Below are 13,757 nucleotides of genomic sequence, written 5' to 3'. Positions count from 1 at the left end.
CAATATTGTGTAAGTTGTTATATTGCATTCTGGCTGCAAGGTAGAGACCACATTTGACAATCCAGGGGGGAGAGAGAGAGGAGAAGGAAGGGAGGGGTGAGGGCAGTGGAGGGGGGGAGCTGCTGTATTGTAGTGCCTGCGGGCAATGCTCCCAGTCAATATATATCTCCACACTCGCTCCTGCGCTCCTATTTGAGCGGGATGCGCTGCCCTCTCAGTGCCGCTGCAGAGGAGTGACAGCCAGCCACACCGGGACGCTCTCTAGGTAGGGATGATTTCTTCTCCACTTTTAAGAAGTAGCTCATAGCTTTCCAGCAGGTCAGTTTGTTAAGACTAAGTGATATTTTAAATAGGAGAGGCCTGATGTACATAGTGCTTTTTCACTACATTGAGAAAAATGCTTTTGGTGTTGTTAAAAATTGTAAGTATTTTATTTTGTAGTTTATTAAACACTTGGAAATTGGACACATTAAAATTTTTTGTTTTAATGCAATTGGGTTGTTAATTTTCTCAACTAAAAGAGGTCAGACAATTTTATAAAATAGATTTTTATTTCCGAATACATGCACTTTTGAAGTTAGATTTATGCAATGAATTGCCACTGATTTTATTCTTGCAATATAGCGTTATTAAATGTGATTCTAATGCATTTCTTGTAACCAAAAAAATGTAAAAGTTTGTCTGATATTTGGCTGTAATATTTTAATGCCAGTATTTTTTTCTGTTTTTCTATTTATACATACTTACATTTATTTTGTTTATTTAAAAAAATGTTTTTAAGGGTTTTGGTAGCAATATCAAATTGAGTTATAATTTTTTATTACATTGAAAAGGAGGCATTAAACAGAGATATAAATGAGAATAAATTTGTTATCTCTTTTCTTTTTCAGACAGCCAACTCATCATCCTGACGGCCATATTAGGTAAATTTTACTTTAAGTATGAATTTATAAAAGCTTTTAAAAAACAATTTCACTTACAGCCGTTGTGTGCATTTACTCACTGTGTACTGTGTGGTCCGTCCCGTAGGCTCTCAGTGGTGTGGTTGCTGTTGCATGTAACTTGTCAAAGCTTTTAGTGTGGTGAACCTCCTTAATTGGAACAATAGATGTTGAAGCGGTTAGGCTTGTTTTATCATCAGCCCTAAAAGCTTAAAACAAGACCGCAGGGTTTGGATATGGGGCAGCGGGGGGCCAAAGTGCACAGTCAGATGAGAGGCGAGCGGATAGCAGTGGCCAGGAGAGGGGAAAGAAAATCTACTGTAAAAATGATTTTTATTGATTGGATTGTGGCAGCAGCTGTTAGGCTCCATTATGAGCTCAAAGCTCAGGTCAGAGCCCCGGGGGCGGACAAGTGAGCCAATCAAATGGTCAGCCGCAAAACGGGACAAGTCTTAGGGTCCAGTTGGGATAGTGGTTGGCAACAGCCTGCCATCCTGTGTTAGACTCACCGTGTCTTTCATCATCACCCTTCGTGCTGTGCGGCTTTTATAGATGAGGTTGTCTGCTGTCTCTCAGCTAAGCGGACATCCATCACCTGTGTTTGCTTTGCTGGCCTTTGGATCAAAACTTTGTCATGAGCCGTCTGTGTAAGACAGAAAAAGAATGGTTAGCGGAGTTTGTCTTTAACTTCAGCTTGGACCCTGAACATCACACAGACTTTCATCTTTGAATGACCTGAGGGAGAAAAAAAAGACAAAATAAAAGCCTCAAAGCAGAGTGTTTTAAATTGAGGAGCACACTCATCCTCACATCTTTTTTCACTGCAGGGTTCACCCACCGGCCTGGCTTTAAGTATAAAAAGATCACAAAGTTTCTGTAATTTAACAGATGAGAAAAAACAAGAGTATTTAAATTTATTTTAAGGGATTAAAGAAGAGAGGGATATTAATTAAACTAATGCCTCAGAATTCCTTTCTCTAATTGATGATGGAGAGGGATCAAAATATGAGAGAGAAAAAGAAGAAACTAGAATCAGACAGTGAACGGTTTGCATGACTAAATCAAAAGGTGCCAATAGCTGTTTAACATATTTGATTGATGGAAGAAAGACAAAATAAAATAGTGTTAATAATTAAAATAAATAAAATAAAATGTACATCATTAGATTTATTGGTGCTTAGAGGTTTTTGTCCTCTTTCATTAGACACATTGAGTTACAAAAAAAAAAAAACATTAAAAAGCTTTTAAAAAAGTCTTTTTATATGTAAAATATCTTGTAGAATAGATCTAATAATCGATATGTGACCTCTCATAATCTATGCTTGTATTCCTTTTATTGCATAATAAAATATGACCCAACTTTAAATGCAGAGACGAGACAGAGTAAAGGAGCGCAGTTGAACTTGTGCACCATGTCCTGACCCAGATCTCAGTCCTGGCACTAATGACGCCCTATAGGCATGATGCCAGGCTCTCATTAAGAACCAGGCCTCAAACCCCCGACTCCGCTCTCTTCCATACCTGCAACCCGCAGCCTGGCCACGCTGCGCCTGTAGCCGACCTCCCAGGGTCCAGCCTGAAGCTGGAGCAGGCCTGTTAGTGTTGTGAGGGCCCCCTGCACAGGTGCAGAGTCCCCTGTGACGGCCCCCGTTTTGCCCCCCAGCCCCTGGACCCTGCTAGCGCCTGGTGCTGCACTGGAACTAATGAGAAGTGGCAGGTACAGTGAGAATAGAGCAGCGTGGGCCTCCCTGCAGTTAGGTTAGTGGCAACCCTTAGCTCAGGCAGACAACAAATGTGCGCTCCTAATACACATATGTGCATAATGATATATAGCACCCTTCAGTACACACAGAACTTTAACGCGGATGTTCAGATTTCTTACAAAGCTACATTTCTGTTTTTGTACAAACAAATGAAGGGGTGAAACTGAAAATGGATAGATAGAAAACTAAGGGAATTGCATTTTCATAGCAGTGACATATGACATAAATACATTAAAAATAACAGTGCTAGATTGGAATACACCAGAAACAGATGCAAACACATCTGCAATCAAACACAGGAGGCTACAATGACTAAAAGCAGTTCATTAAATAAATAAATGTGCATGTCAGTCAGTGTAATTTAGTCCATTCTGGCAAAGGCAGATGAATTATACCATCCCCCTAAATGAACTCCTGAAAAATATATAGGTAATCTGTCAATTTTGGTCCTGTTGATATTTTTAAATATATGACCTTTGTTCATACAAAACTGTTTTGTCTTCACAGGTTCAAGAAATGCTCTTTTTCATCTACCTTACCAACCTGAGGAAAAAACAATGAAATGAACCTGGCCACAAAACATATAAAATCTAAAAAACTAACTTGAATTGTCATTTTCATACAAATACACAATCGTTACAAATATCAAAACTCAATCATGTCCAAGGACGATGCTTGTAAGGTGACGTCGGCCAGCAAACACAAAGAACGCAAGCCCAAGAAGCCTCACTATATCCCCCGGCCATGGGGCAAACCCTACAACTACAAATGCTTCCAGTGTCCCTTCACCTGCATGGAGAAGTCCCACCTGTACAACCATATGAAGTACAGCCTGTGCAAGAACTCCCTTTCTTTGCTCATTGAGTCGGACTGGCCGTATAAAAAGGGCAACATCCTGCACCCTGAGCAGCTACGACCCTTTCAGCAGGCACACGGACATCATGCTTCTGGGAAAGAGGCACTAGAGCAGGTGACACGGCCCGAGGAGGGACAAAGGCAACGAAGGGCTGTGGAAGAGGAAGCTGAGGACATGGAAAGCCAGGGACCAGAGATTGAAGAAGAGGCGGGAGGAGGTGAGGGAGTCGAGGTCACTGGTCTGACAAAAGAGAATTCTAGCGAGCGCAACAGAGGAGATGCCGCCGATTGCGCTACCAAGAAAGTGAAACAGCCCGAGTCTGAGCTGCTGATGGCTGACATGCTCTCCCTGGAAGATCAGCTTTTAAGGGCACGCTCTGTAGAGGTAGAAGCCCAGCTGAAACACTACAAGCTATCTAAGACGTATCTGACAGCTCCTAGTCTGCTGTCGGAGCAGTGGCGGCTGTTAGCGTCCAGCCACACAAAGGCCAAAGCTGAAGGCGCTCAGCCGCGAGTGAGTAGTTCAATCCCCTGTTACCCTCCACCACCAAACCTGGTGGATTACCAGGATCCCACCGGACTCAACCTGTCAGTGCTCGGGGTGGGCTACCCCATTAGCCCCAGTCTTTTTTCCTACATGAACTCAGCTATTCCCACTGCCACCACAGGTGTCACCGCCCAGACCCACGCGCAGCTTGCCCAGCTTCCCTTTCTGGCATCTGCCGCTCAGCTCATGCACCCTGCCTCCAGCACCCACGCCGACAGAGCTCTTATCCCCCCTCGCCTCTATTACCCCTTCCTGTGTGAGCACACGTTCGGACCGGCCTCCAGTCAAAGCGATGCCGGCAAAGCGCTTAAGACATCCACAAACAATCTAGAGGCGAATCCCCTGTCTGGCTTCCAGCCGAAAGTCAATTTGTGGAAAGTGCCTGCTTTGCGACCGGGGACTACCACAGTCGCCCCTGCTGGGTGGGTGTCACCTCAAAGAGAGTCCCCCGATCAGGGGTACAGGTTGGGGGATAAACAGCAGGCTACAGCTAAGGAAGGCAAAACAAGCTGGGGCCTTAAAAGGACAGGGGCGCCTCTGGGGAGCCATGAGGGACCTGTGGAGAAGAAGCCAGCCATGGGTGGTTTCACTTTGGATCTCCTGAAGAATATTCAGACTGCATCAACTCTTAATATGGCAGCGGACAAACTTCTCTTCCATGGAAGGTAAATATTTTCATAAAGGTTTCCTAATTTTGTTGAAATTGTTGTGAAGTAGTAAAAGATGTAGCAGTAAGAGTATGATTGTCACTTTTTCCTGATTATCTACAGAGATTATTATAACTTGGAAATATATGGAAAATCTCTAAATTTCTCTGATCCTCAGTTTACAGGATGCTCAGCTTCCTACCCGGCCCACTGAACCGTGGTACAATGATCCTCTCACCAGTCCAAACAGTGAAACCTCCTCCTTTTCAACCTGTGGAGGACCAAACAGCCAGGACCCAATTCCTACCCGAACAATAGGTGAGGGAACCTCAGAGTCAGTGGCTGCGCTCCTCAGTGACCTCTCCAAAGCCTTGCAAGAGTACCAGGAGGCTGAACGTAAAATCTCCCACCTGGAGAAGGAAGACCTTCCCGCCCAGCGCCATCTCTGGGAACACTTGAGCAAAATCCGCAGCGAGCTCTCCCACATTCATCAGGCACTGGAGCGGACGGCTCGTCAGAGTGATGGGCCTCTGGATCTGTCGGTCAAGAGGGACTCGATGGATTCCAGCGGCGACCACGGCATAAGGGAGGATGGCAGCCTTAAAGACAACACGACAGAGACAGAGGAGGAGGACGAGGAGCTGGAGGATAAAAAAGAAGAAGAAGAGAACGAAAGCGAGAGAAAGGCAATGAAGGCATCACTGGAGAGCCGCAAGCAGTCGTTGGACATGCTGATCAAGATGAGTCAGGCGTCGGTGGTGAACACAGAGGTCCTCTCACCTGGTGGTCTCAGTATGAGGCCCAGCTCTGCTGAGGCCTTGTGGCAGAGCAGAACCACTAAGTGTGAGGCGGACTCCAGTGTCCTGCTCTGCCCTGATGGCCGATCAGTGGTGTTTACCGACATCCCCTCCTCTGCCAAAACCCCAAAGAGACCCCCATCCATACAGCGACTAGAAGTCCAGTGTCCACCGAGCCCTTTGACGGCTAATGACAATTAAACTTCTGACTGTAACTGTAACTGACTTCAGACAGGTGTTCAAATGCAGTTGTTTTCATTATTACTGGCATGCCTTTGATCTGAACTGGCTGTCACTCTTACTCTCAGTTTCACATGACATGAACCTCAAACATTTTGCACCTTATAAGACAAACAGGGACTGAATGAATGAAATTCGAAGAAAAAAAAGTCTCAAAAATGCACAATGGACATTGATTGTTCTAAGATTCTTTTAAAAAAAATTAAATTGTAGCATCAGCACTTAATAATTTCAATCATTATCATTTGAACGATTAAGTCCATTAAAATTATGCTGAGAGACAATCCTTTGAGTGGATTTGTAGAAATTGTAATTATAATAAATGTAAGTAAAATGTTTTAAAGGGTAAATTGTTTTATATGGATGATATCATGTTGGACTGCATCATTTCACTTGATGACAATAAAATGTACTATACACACTGTATTTCTTTGAATAAACTGAGTAAAAAACAAAGGTTTTTTTTTGAAAGTGAAACAATTAAAGATAAAATGGGAAGTAAAGTACTCTGTTTTCATATTATTAAGAAAAAAGAAAGACAAGAAAAGCACTCCAATAGGACGATTGAAAATTGAAACACTTGGACGTTTACATCAAAAAACAGCAATTTGAAGTGCTGTGCTGGTCTTTCTTTTTTTATTATGTACTTTAAGGATCCAGCAAGTTCTGATCATGAGTTGCGGACATTGTGTCTAATTTCTAATGTTATTTGAACATAAGTTCTTCAGTCTGCTGGTTGGTCACATTGGGAAAGACCATGAAGCTTAATGCCATCATCACTATCATTTAAAGTTTAAAGAAGAGACAAACGAATTCACAGTGGCATCAGCACCTGATTCTGCTCTATCTACTGTGACACAGTCGGTGGCTGTGCTAAAGGTGAAGCAGCTCCTTAAGCTAAATCGCCATCAGTGGGGTCACCTGTGCCTTTGCATGTAATTCAAGGGGCCCCCCTGCAAAGGTCAGGCCCTGAGGGGAAAGCTCAATGTAGACTTAACAGAGGACTACCTGTCCCCCCCAGGACAGGCACTGAGCGCTGGGCTGCCCCATGTCCACTGGCCACTTCACCACCCTCACACTCTAGACACAGCGCCAAAGGTCAGCTGCCAAGACCAGAAGAGCCCACAATGGACATTCAGCTTGAAGAGGTCAAAATGCCTGTCTGATCTACCTTTTTTCAATATAAAATTGATATAAGGTGAATCGAAATTGAGTCATTAAAAAAAAAAAAGATAAAATTGGGGATTTTTCTTCATATGCTTTATAGAAACAATGCTATTATCCAGACAATTATTTGCAAATAATTTGAAATAACTGTATTATGCACATATAAATAATGAGAAATATTAAACACATCAAACAGAAAAATCAGACCAACATAGACGCCATTGTGTATTAATGATTGTTTTTTTTTACAGTTGTGCGTAAAGACAAAACAGAACATCGACGGAATGGGTTAATATCACCCGGTCACTCTTAAAAGGTGAGTTTCCCAAATAAATAAATTAAAAAAAAAAATCTTAATATTGGCGTGATGTCTCACAGATTTAAGTCTTACTGACAAAAGCCTATTTGGCTGTTTTAGACATGAAAAGTGTCTCTTTTGTAGCCTGACTAAAATCTAAGCAGATGGCGCCCTCCTGTGGATAAAATATTTAAAGACACATTTTCTCAGTCATCTGTCTTTAAATATTACCACAAATAAGCCTATCACTACCCTTGCCGTATCACTAAAGTCTCCAGTGACCCCAACTGGAGCCCCTTACCCTAAACCACATCTTGCTCTTGAATGCCAAGCGAATTTTGCTACCTGGAGTCTTTGACAAGAATGACCTGTACATAAGACGCCACTGGAAGCATTTGCAGTACATGTCAGATTTATTTTGGAAAAGTTGGAGCAAAGAATATCTACCACTTCTGCTCCAGGTCCAAATAGGTTTTTTGTAGAGTTTTTGAAGGTTACACACAGCATCAAGGCAGGGCCAGTGGTCGATATGCTTAATGACGCTCTTAAAACTCTTTCTGTCCATCAGGCCTCCAATGTTGCCCAGATGACGCTGGGTAGGGGGGAATACAAGCTGACTTTATCTCATCAACTGTGGGTTGAGGCAGATATCTCATATAACATTTGATGGTTACTGAGGGCTGAAAATGATGCAGCTAAATCAAAATAAGCTCAACATTCAGCAGGACGTATTCAAAGGTCTGACCCACCTCACGCTTTTAAGGACTGTAAAGAACAAAGTACAGCACATTGATCCCAACTTGTTCGTCCCTCTGAAGAAGCTGACTTGCCTATCTCTCATTAAAAATGATATCACAGAGTTGACACCAAACATATTCTGTGCTCCTAATCAACTTGAGCAGCTCTACCTGCAGCTCAACCTGCTGAAATACATCACTAAGAAATCCTTCAGTAAGCTGCGGAGGCTAGTGAAGCTCAACCTCAGCTTAAACATCATTGATTTCATGGTAGCCGGCACCTTCAAAGACCTGACAAGGCTCTGGTATGGACTATTGGATTATATATATATATATTTATATATATATACACATATGTATATATATATATATATATATATAGGGCACAGCATCCTGCACGACTTCCATCCTAATGCCTTTGTTCCTCTGGTCAATTTGAAATACCTGTATATAGCTGGAGTCGTCATGAGAACGACTAACCTAAGTGCTGTGTTGTCTCCTCTAAAAAGTCTGAAGTTGACTCTTGAAAGTGCAAACCTTGATGCTCTGCTTGCCAACCTGCTGCCTCCTGATAATAAATTGGAGAGTCTCAAAGTCAAGTCTGGATGGTCTGTCAAGGTAGATAACCTAGCAGGTAGCTCTTAAAGGAATAGTTCAGCAATCTGAGAAATACTTGTTTGCTTTCTTGCCTAGAGTTAGTTGGGAACATAACATAGTGACTATGTTTGCATGCACAAAATATCCGCTCTTTTGCCGTAAGCTGTCACTTTACACACGCTTACGCAAAATTGTGTGAAAGAAGACTGACCTGCTGTAGCCTGACGATCCACAGGAGCAGGCCACTTTCTGGATCAGACTGATAGATGCTCTGAAAGACAATAAAGAGGAAGAGGAGGGAGGTGGAGAACATGAGTTAGCACAGCTAATTAGCTAGGCCTAACTATATCAACATATTCATAATTACTGCATCACAGCCTGTAAAGTGCATAGCACATTACTTTGGTTGCCTTTTAAGTTTAAGTTGGTAATGATAATACATTACAGAATAACTAAGTACAGTCAATTCAAAAGGAATTTATAGTACAGAAATTACTTGGTAATGTCAAGAGAAAAAAATAAAATATAGAATGGCAAGTTATTGTGTTATAGTTAGATGACATTTTAAACAGTATATGGCTTGCTGTTTCTAGACAACATATTGTGCAGATTTGAGGTAATACTTACCATTATTGCTACCTTGTAAAAAGTTGAATGTGCTTTCCATGATGCAGCAGGACAGTTTCCCTGAGGGGCTTTCCATGGCCTGTAAAGTGTAGTGCGCTTCAGTGATACATGAAAAATGAAGACTTGGCAACTATAAAATTTCACAGTAAAAACATTTCTGTGGCTTGGTAAGTGCTGTGTGTGCTGTGTCTTTGAATTACTTTGAAACTAAGTTTGTTTCAAGTATTTTCCAATTAATAAGGGAAACTATGGTAATTTTGGGCTGGACCCTATATTCACATTTTTGTGTTTTTTTTTGTCAACTTTTGAAACTGGTCCAGTATTGAGAGAGAGTGCAGTGAAACAGCAATTTAGCTAAATATTCAGCCAACACAACAAACTCGTCCCAGCCCTTCTCTCTCCAACTCTCATTGACATTTCCACTGATTTTCCTGCATAAAGTCACAGATTTCACTGTTTTTTTTGGTAAGTGATGAAAGGTTTAGGGTGGCATGGTGGCGTTGTGGTTAGCACTGTTGCCTCACAGCAAGAGGGTCCCTGGTTCAAAACCCAGTTGAAACACAGTTTGGTCTGTAGTCTTCTGTGCAAAGTTTGCATGTTCTCCCCAAGTCTGCATGGGTTTTCTCCAGTTCTCTCCTCTAAATTGCCCTTAGGTGTGACTGTGAGTGTGTGTGTATGGTTGTCTGTCTATATAGATAATAGTCTGGCAACCTATCTGCCTTCTGCCCGATGACAGCTGGGATTGGCTCCAGCCCCCCCACAACCCTTACGAGGACAAGCAATTACAGAAAATGACTGACTGAAAGTTTTACATTTTCAATTAGTACCCCTGTTACAAATTTTGACCTGCCTCAGAAAATGTGTGTTAAATTCATTCACAGGAATCTGGATTTGTATTATTTCAGAACACCACCGTTTTCTATGTGGCTACTTGGGGGGAAAAAACTTTACTCTCAGATTTCCAAACACTTCATTTAATTGACGTTATACATTCAAATGAAAATAAAAAATATTCATATATATTTCATATAGAGCTAGTGAGCAAGGTACAAGTTTAAAACAAAACACAGAAGTCTTCCGTGTGGCATATATATATACAAGGCGTGGTTTGAATACTATACAGTGTGTATCCATAGCTGCACAGGTTTCATGGATGTTTATATTCTTCACTCAGTTGAGGCACGACTAGATTTCAGTGAGAGGTCAGGGATTGGGCCAAGTGCTTCAAGACTGCCGCTTACAGTAAAACATTTCAATCTCAACACCTAAACAGTAGGACTTGCAAAGCAAAGCTTATTAGTGTTAAGAGTTTCACACTAAAGCATAAAGTAGGAAAATGAGGCAACATGATCATTCTGCAATTCAAATGATACTGTACAGTCATGCAAAGTCCTAAATAGTTTAGTTTTTTCTGAGATGATATTCTCACACCAAAGTCAAAACTGAGCAAACACAAATCCAGATTTGAAGAAAAATTGAATATTAATCCAGTATCACTTACAAGTCACGGTCGTTCACTAAATTTGACAAAGGTCGGCTGTTTGGTTGCACTGCAATAATTGACTTGAATTTACTACACCAAATTTGCGACAATTAAAAAAAGCTTCCTCAAGTAGTCAAGTGATAAGTGCATCCCACCCCTCTTTCTCCCCTTCACACAAAGACACTCCATTTTTTTTATAAAACTCTCATACATAAGCAAGTTAAGCATCACATTGTTTTCCACTATCAATCAAACCATAGTTATAGTACAGCAGATGCCCCAACAATCAATAGCAAACCATACTCTTACATATATCCAGTAGTTATGTACAACAGAACTGGTGCAACATTGAACACATTAAAAATAATTAGATATAGAAACTGTAACAATAATAAAATACAGCAGATACTTAATTCATATTGGGAAATATATATTATTCATACTGTGTATTGCTGTCTGTTTTGGCATTTTGGAGGATCAATAAAAATGCTGTCATGTATCCCTCTCACAGCTTATTTGACACGTCTCCATACTGGACAGATTATACATCTAAGGATTTTTTTTTATAGAAATCCTACACAGGATTGATTCAGTAAATCTTTTTTTCCATTAATTAAAAAAATCAAACAAAAATATGACAACTTATCAGAGGCATGGAAGCAGCAGGTCCAGGTTTAGAAGTCATTGATCGTTAAAGAGTAATTCTATAAGAGTCTTCAGCTGATGCTGGCACAGCCATAGCACTCTGACCAAAAGCAGAGGTCAGGAAAGAGAAAAGAAACTTCAGATTCTTGATATTCAAATCTTTTTGGAATCTTTTGCCTCGAAAAGCTTCATACGCTCCTGCACAGTTAGTCCCTCTTTCAGGCTCTATTAAAGAAAAAGGAAAGTAATATATTATTTATTTATAGACAGTAAGGTTAAATGTGGGCAGAGAGGCATGTCAAAACACACACACACACACACACACACACAAAAACACACACACAGACATCACGAAACGGGTATGTTTTATACAATCCCAGACATTTCACTGCTCTGGACGACAAACTTTAATTTCAGTGTGAGAGCTACAGGAAAAAGTGTTATGTTGTAATATGGTCATGCCACAAAAAGTACCTACTAAAATCAAAATCAAAAACCACAAACAAAAGACAACAATTACAGAGAACATAGCAAAATAATGTTGGTGCACAGAAAATATGTTCCATAAAATAAGAGTGCTCTTATTCCTCTATACAATGGTCCGAGATTGTTTATCAGTTCATGAGCAGCCTGATCATAAATTAATATTGCAAACCCCAAACAAGTCACAGTTCTGCCAGTGAGCTGACTGAAGATTTGGTGCAGAAGTGAATCCCAAAACCAAGAAATTAGTTAATATTTTACCACTCCAGTGTCTCTTATTTTGGAGTCAATGGTCTGTGGTTAACACAAGTTTAAGAGATCATAACATTTTGTTCTACAACATTAAATACTTCAATTAATAGCCCAACAAATGGCCAAGTGAGACTACGGAACAATAACTCATTGAACACAGCTTAATAGCCTTGTGACGGCGTAGCTGAAGTTTGGGCTGCATTTGGGCTGTTCATTTGTGAAATGATCTTGATGAAGCATCCTAAACTTTTGTTGGCCACAGAGTGTATTTTCTGCCAAAATCCAAAATCCAATGGAAAAATCCCATTGGCTTTTTGTTAAGGCAACCAGAGCAATGCTGCCTTCTGTGTTTATCTACAAAAAAACAACATAATGCCTGCACAGCCTTGTAAATGGAGGACATTGTTAAATAAGTATGACTATGCTGAAAAACTGTATCATTCGAGGGTTGATTTTTTGAAGGAACAGTGAGCATGGCTCTGTACAAAGAAAACAAAGCCCACATATGTGCATCTCTAAAGCTCACTTATTAACATGGTATCAATCCTTTGTCTAATCCACTGTAAAACCACAATTTCTGTCATTTAAACATTAGTTTTTGCACCAGTCATACAAAGGAGATGTTAGCTGGTGCGCTTTAGAGGAGCTAGGAGGCAGATATTTCTTATATACCTAGCCTGGCTACAGCGCTTTCCCTCATTTCCAGTCTTAATACTAAGCTATGATAACTGGCTGTAACTGTAACTGCAGCTTCGTATTTACTGTACAGACGTGAGAGTGGTATCGACTTCATGTAACACTCCAAAAAACGTCAAACTATAAGCATACAGTATGGGAGAGAAATGTACCAAGAGAGGCTGTTGGGCAAAGTTTGCGAACTCCTAATGGTCACGCCTGTGATATTTAACTGAGGGGTGATCACTACAGTCAGCTCTGGTGTGCAGGTTGGGAGGGAGGGGAAATCATGCAAGGGGGGTAAGGGCATGCTTTGCTCTACAACATGCTATACCTACAGCACATCTTGGGGCAGGGGTTGGGGGGGAATCACCCCACAATGGGAGTGTCAGCTATCCCATGAGACCTGTTCAGTGACAGACTGATGGACAAAACAAGACAGATGACAAACTTACAGGACAACAGACTGTCAGTAAAAACGTCCTGACCGACCAACTTTCAAACACGTCTACAGTATGTGGTGGCTGAGCTGCAACGATTAACAGTGATAAACGTCTGCACGACAAAAGCTTGAACAGCACGTCACACAGCAAACTGAAATGGTAGTTTAAGAGTGCATGGATTTAACTCCATCTGTATGTTTGATTTTGAGACAAAATGCTTGTTATTTGGGAGGGAAAAATTGTTTTATTAAACTTAACACTCACCTTTGACCTTACGCCTCTTGATTGCTTGGAGGTTGTTGATCGTTCCTTTTTCAGGAAATCTGGATTACTTTTTGATTTCATAATATCTAAAAAAAACAATGAAGGAATGCCTTTATGATCATAAACCTCGACCAGCAAAATTGTTAACAATCAATATTAATGTGTATTCATCTGCCTTATATAGGTCCTGCACCACAAAAGAAGACAAAAGAGACACCGTATGCAGGAACGTTTGTAAAAATATATATTAATTTATAGGTTAAAGATGCTGAATTGCAACAGACTGTTTTATTAAC

General features: G+C 40.9%; 2 protein-coding genes and 1 pseudogene across 7 annotated transcripts in view; 2 read left to right on the top strand and 1 right to left on the bottom strand.

Moving 5' to 3' along the window:
- The first annotated feature begins 203 nt into the window (after positions 1 to 203).
- Positions 204 to 6,309, top strand: prr35 (proline rich 35). Its single transcript, XM_088069591.1, has 4 exons — positions 204 to 265; positions 891 to 923; positions 3,212 to 4,771; positions 4,932 to 6,309. The coding sequence occupies exons 3-4, from the start codon at positions 3,363 to 3,365 to the stop codon at positions 5,749 to 5,751; spliced, it is 2,229 nt and encodes a 742-aa protein (XP_087925717.1). The 5' UTR covers positions 204 to 265; positions 891 to 923; positions 3,212 to 3,362; the 3' UTR covers positions 5,752 to 6,309.
- Positions 6,310 to 7,611: 1,302 nt separating this feature from the next.
- LOC121959078 (uncharacterized) lies at positions 7,612 to 8,637 on the top strand (annotated as a pseudogene).
- A 1,537-nt stretch (positions 8,638 to 10,174) lies between these two features.
- Positions 10,175 to 13,757, bottom strand: part of mpripa (myosin phosphatase Rho interacting protein a) — a 62,986-nt gene continuing 59,403 nt past the window's right edge. For 5 of the 6 annotated variants that reach the window (XM_042507979.2, XM_088069588.1, XM_088069590.1 and 2 more), the window contains 2 exons: positions 13,462 to 13,547; positions 10,175 to 11,569 (listed from right to left, as the gene is read on the bottom strand). In XM_042507979.2, coding sequence (XP_042363913.1) covers positions 11,498 to 11,569; positions 13,462 to 13,547 — 158 coding nt within the window. In that variant the 3' untranslated portion in view covers positions 10,175 to 11,497. Of the gene's footprint in view, positions 11,570 to 13,092; positions 13,176 to 13,461; positions 13,548 to 13,757 lie in introns of all 6 variants that reach the window. The other variant, XR_015774905.1, reaches the window with a different exon arrangement.

The sequence above is a fragment of the Plectropomus leopardus genome, chromosome 19, assembly GCF_026936395.1.
Source record: "Plectropomus leopardus strain MGB_pleo_1.0 chromosome 19, ASM2693639v1, whole genome shotgun sequence".
Lineage (NCBI taxonomy): Eukaryota > Metazoa > Chordata > Actinopteri > Perciformes > Serranidae > Plectropomus > Plectropomus leopardus.
The sequence above is the reverse complement of the archived record's forward strand: the minus strand, read 5'-3'. Positions and strand labels throughout refer to the sequence as shown.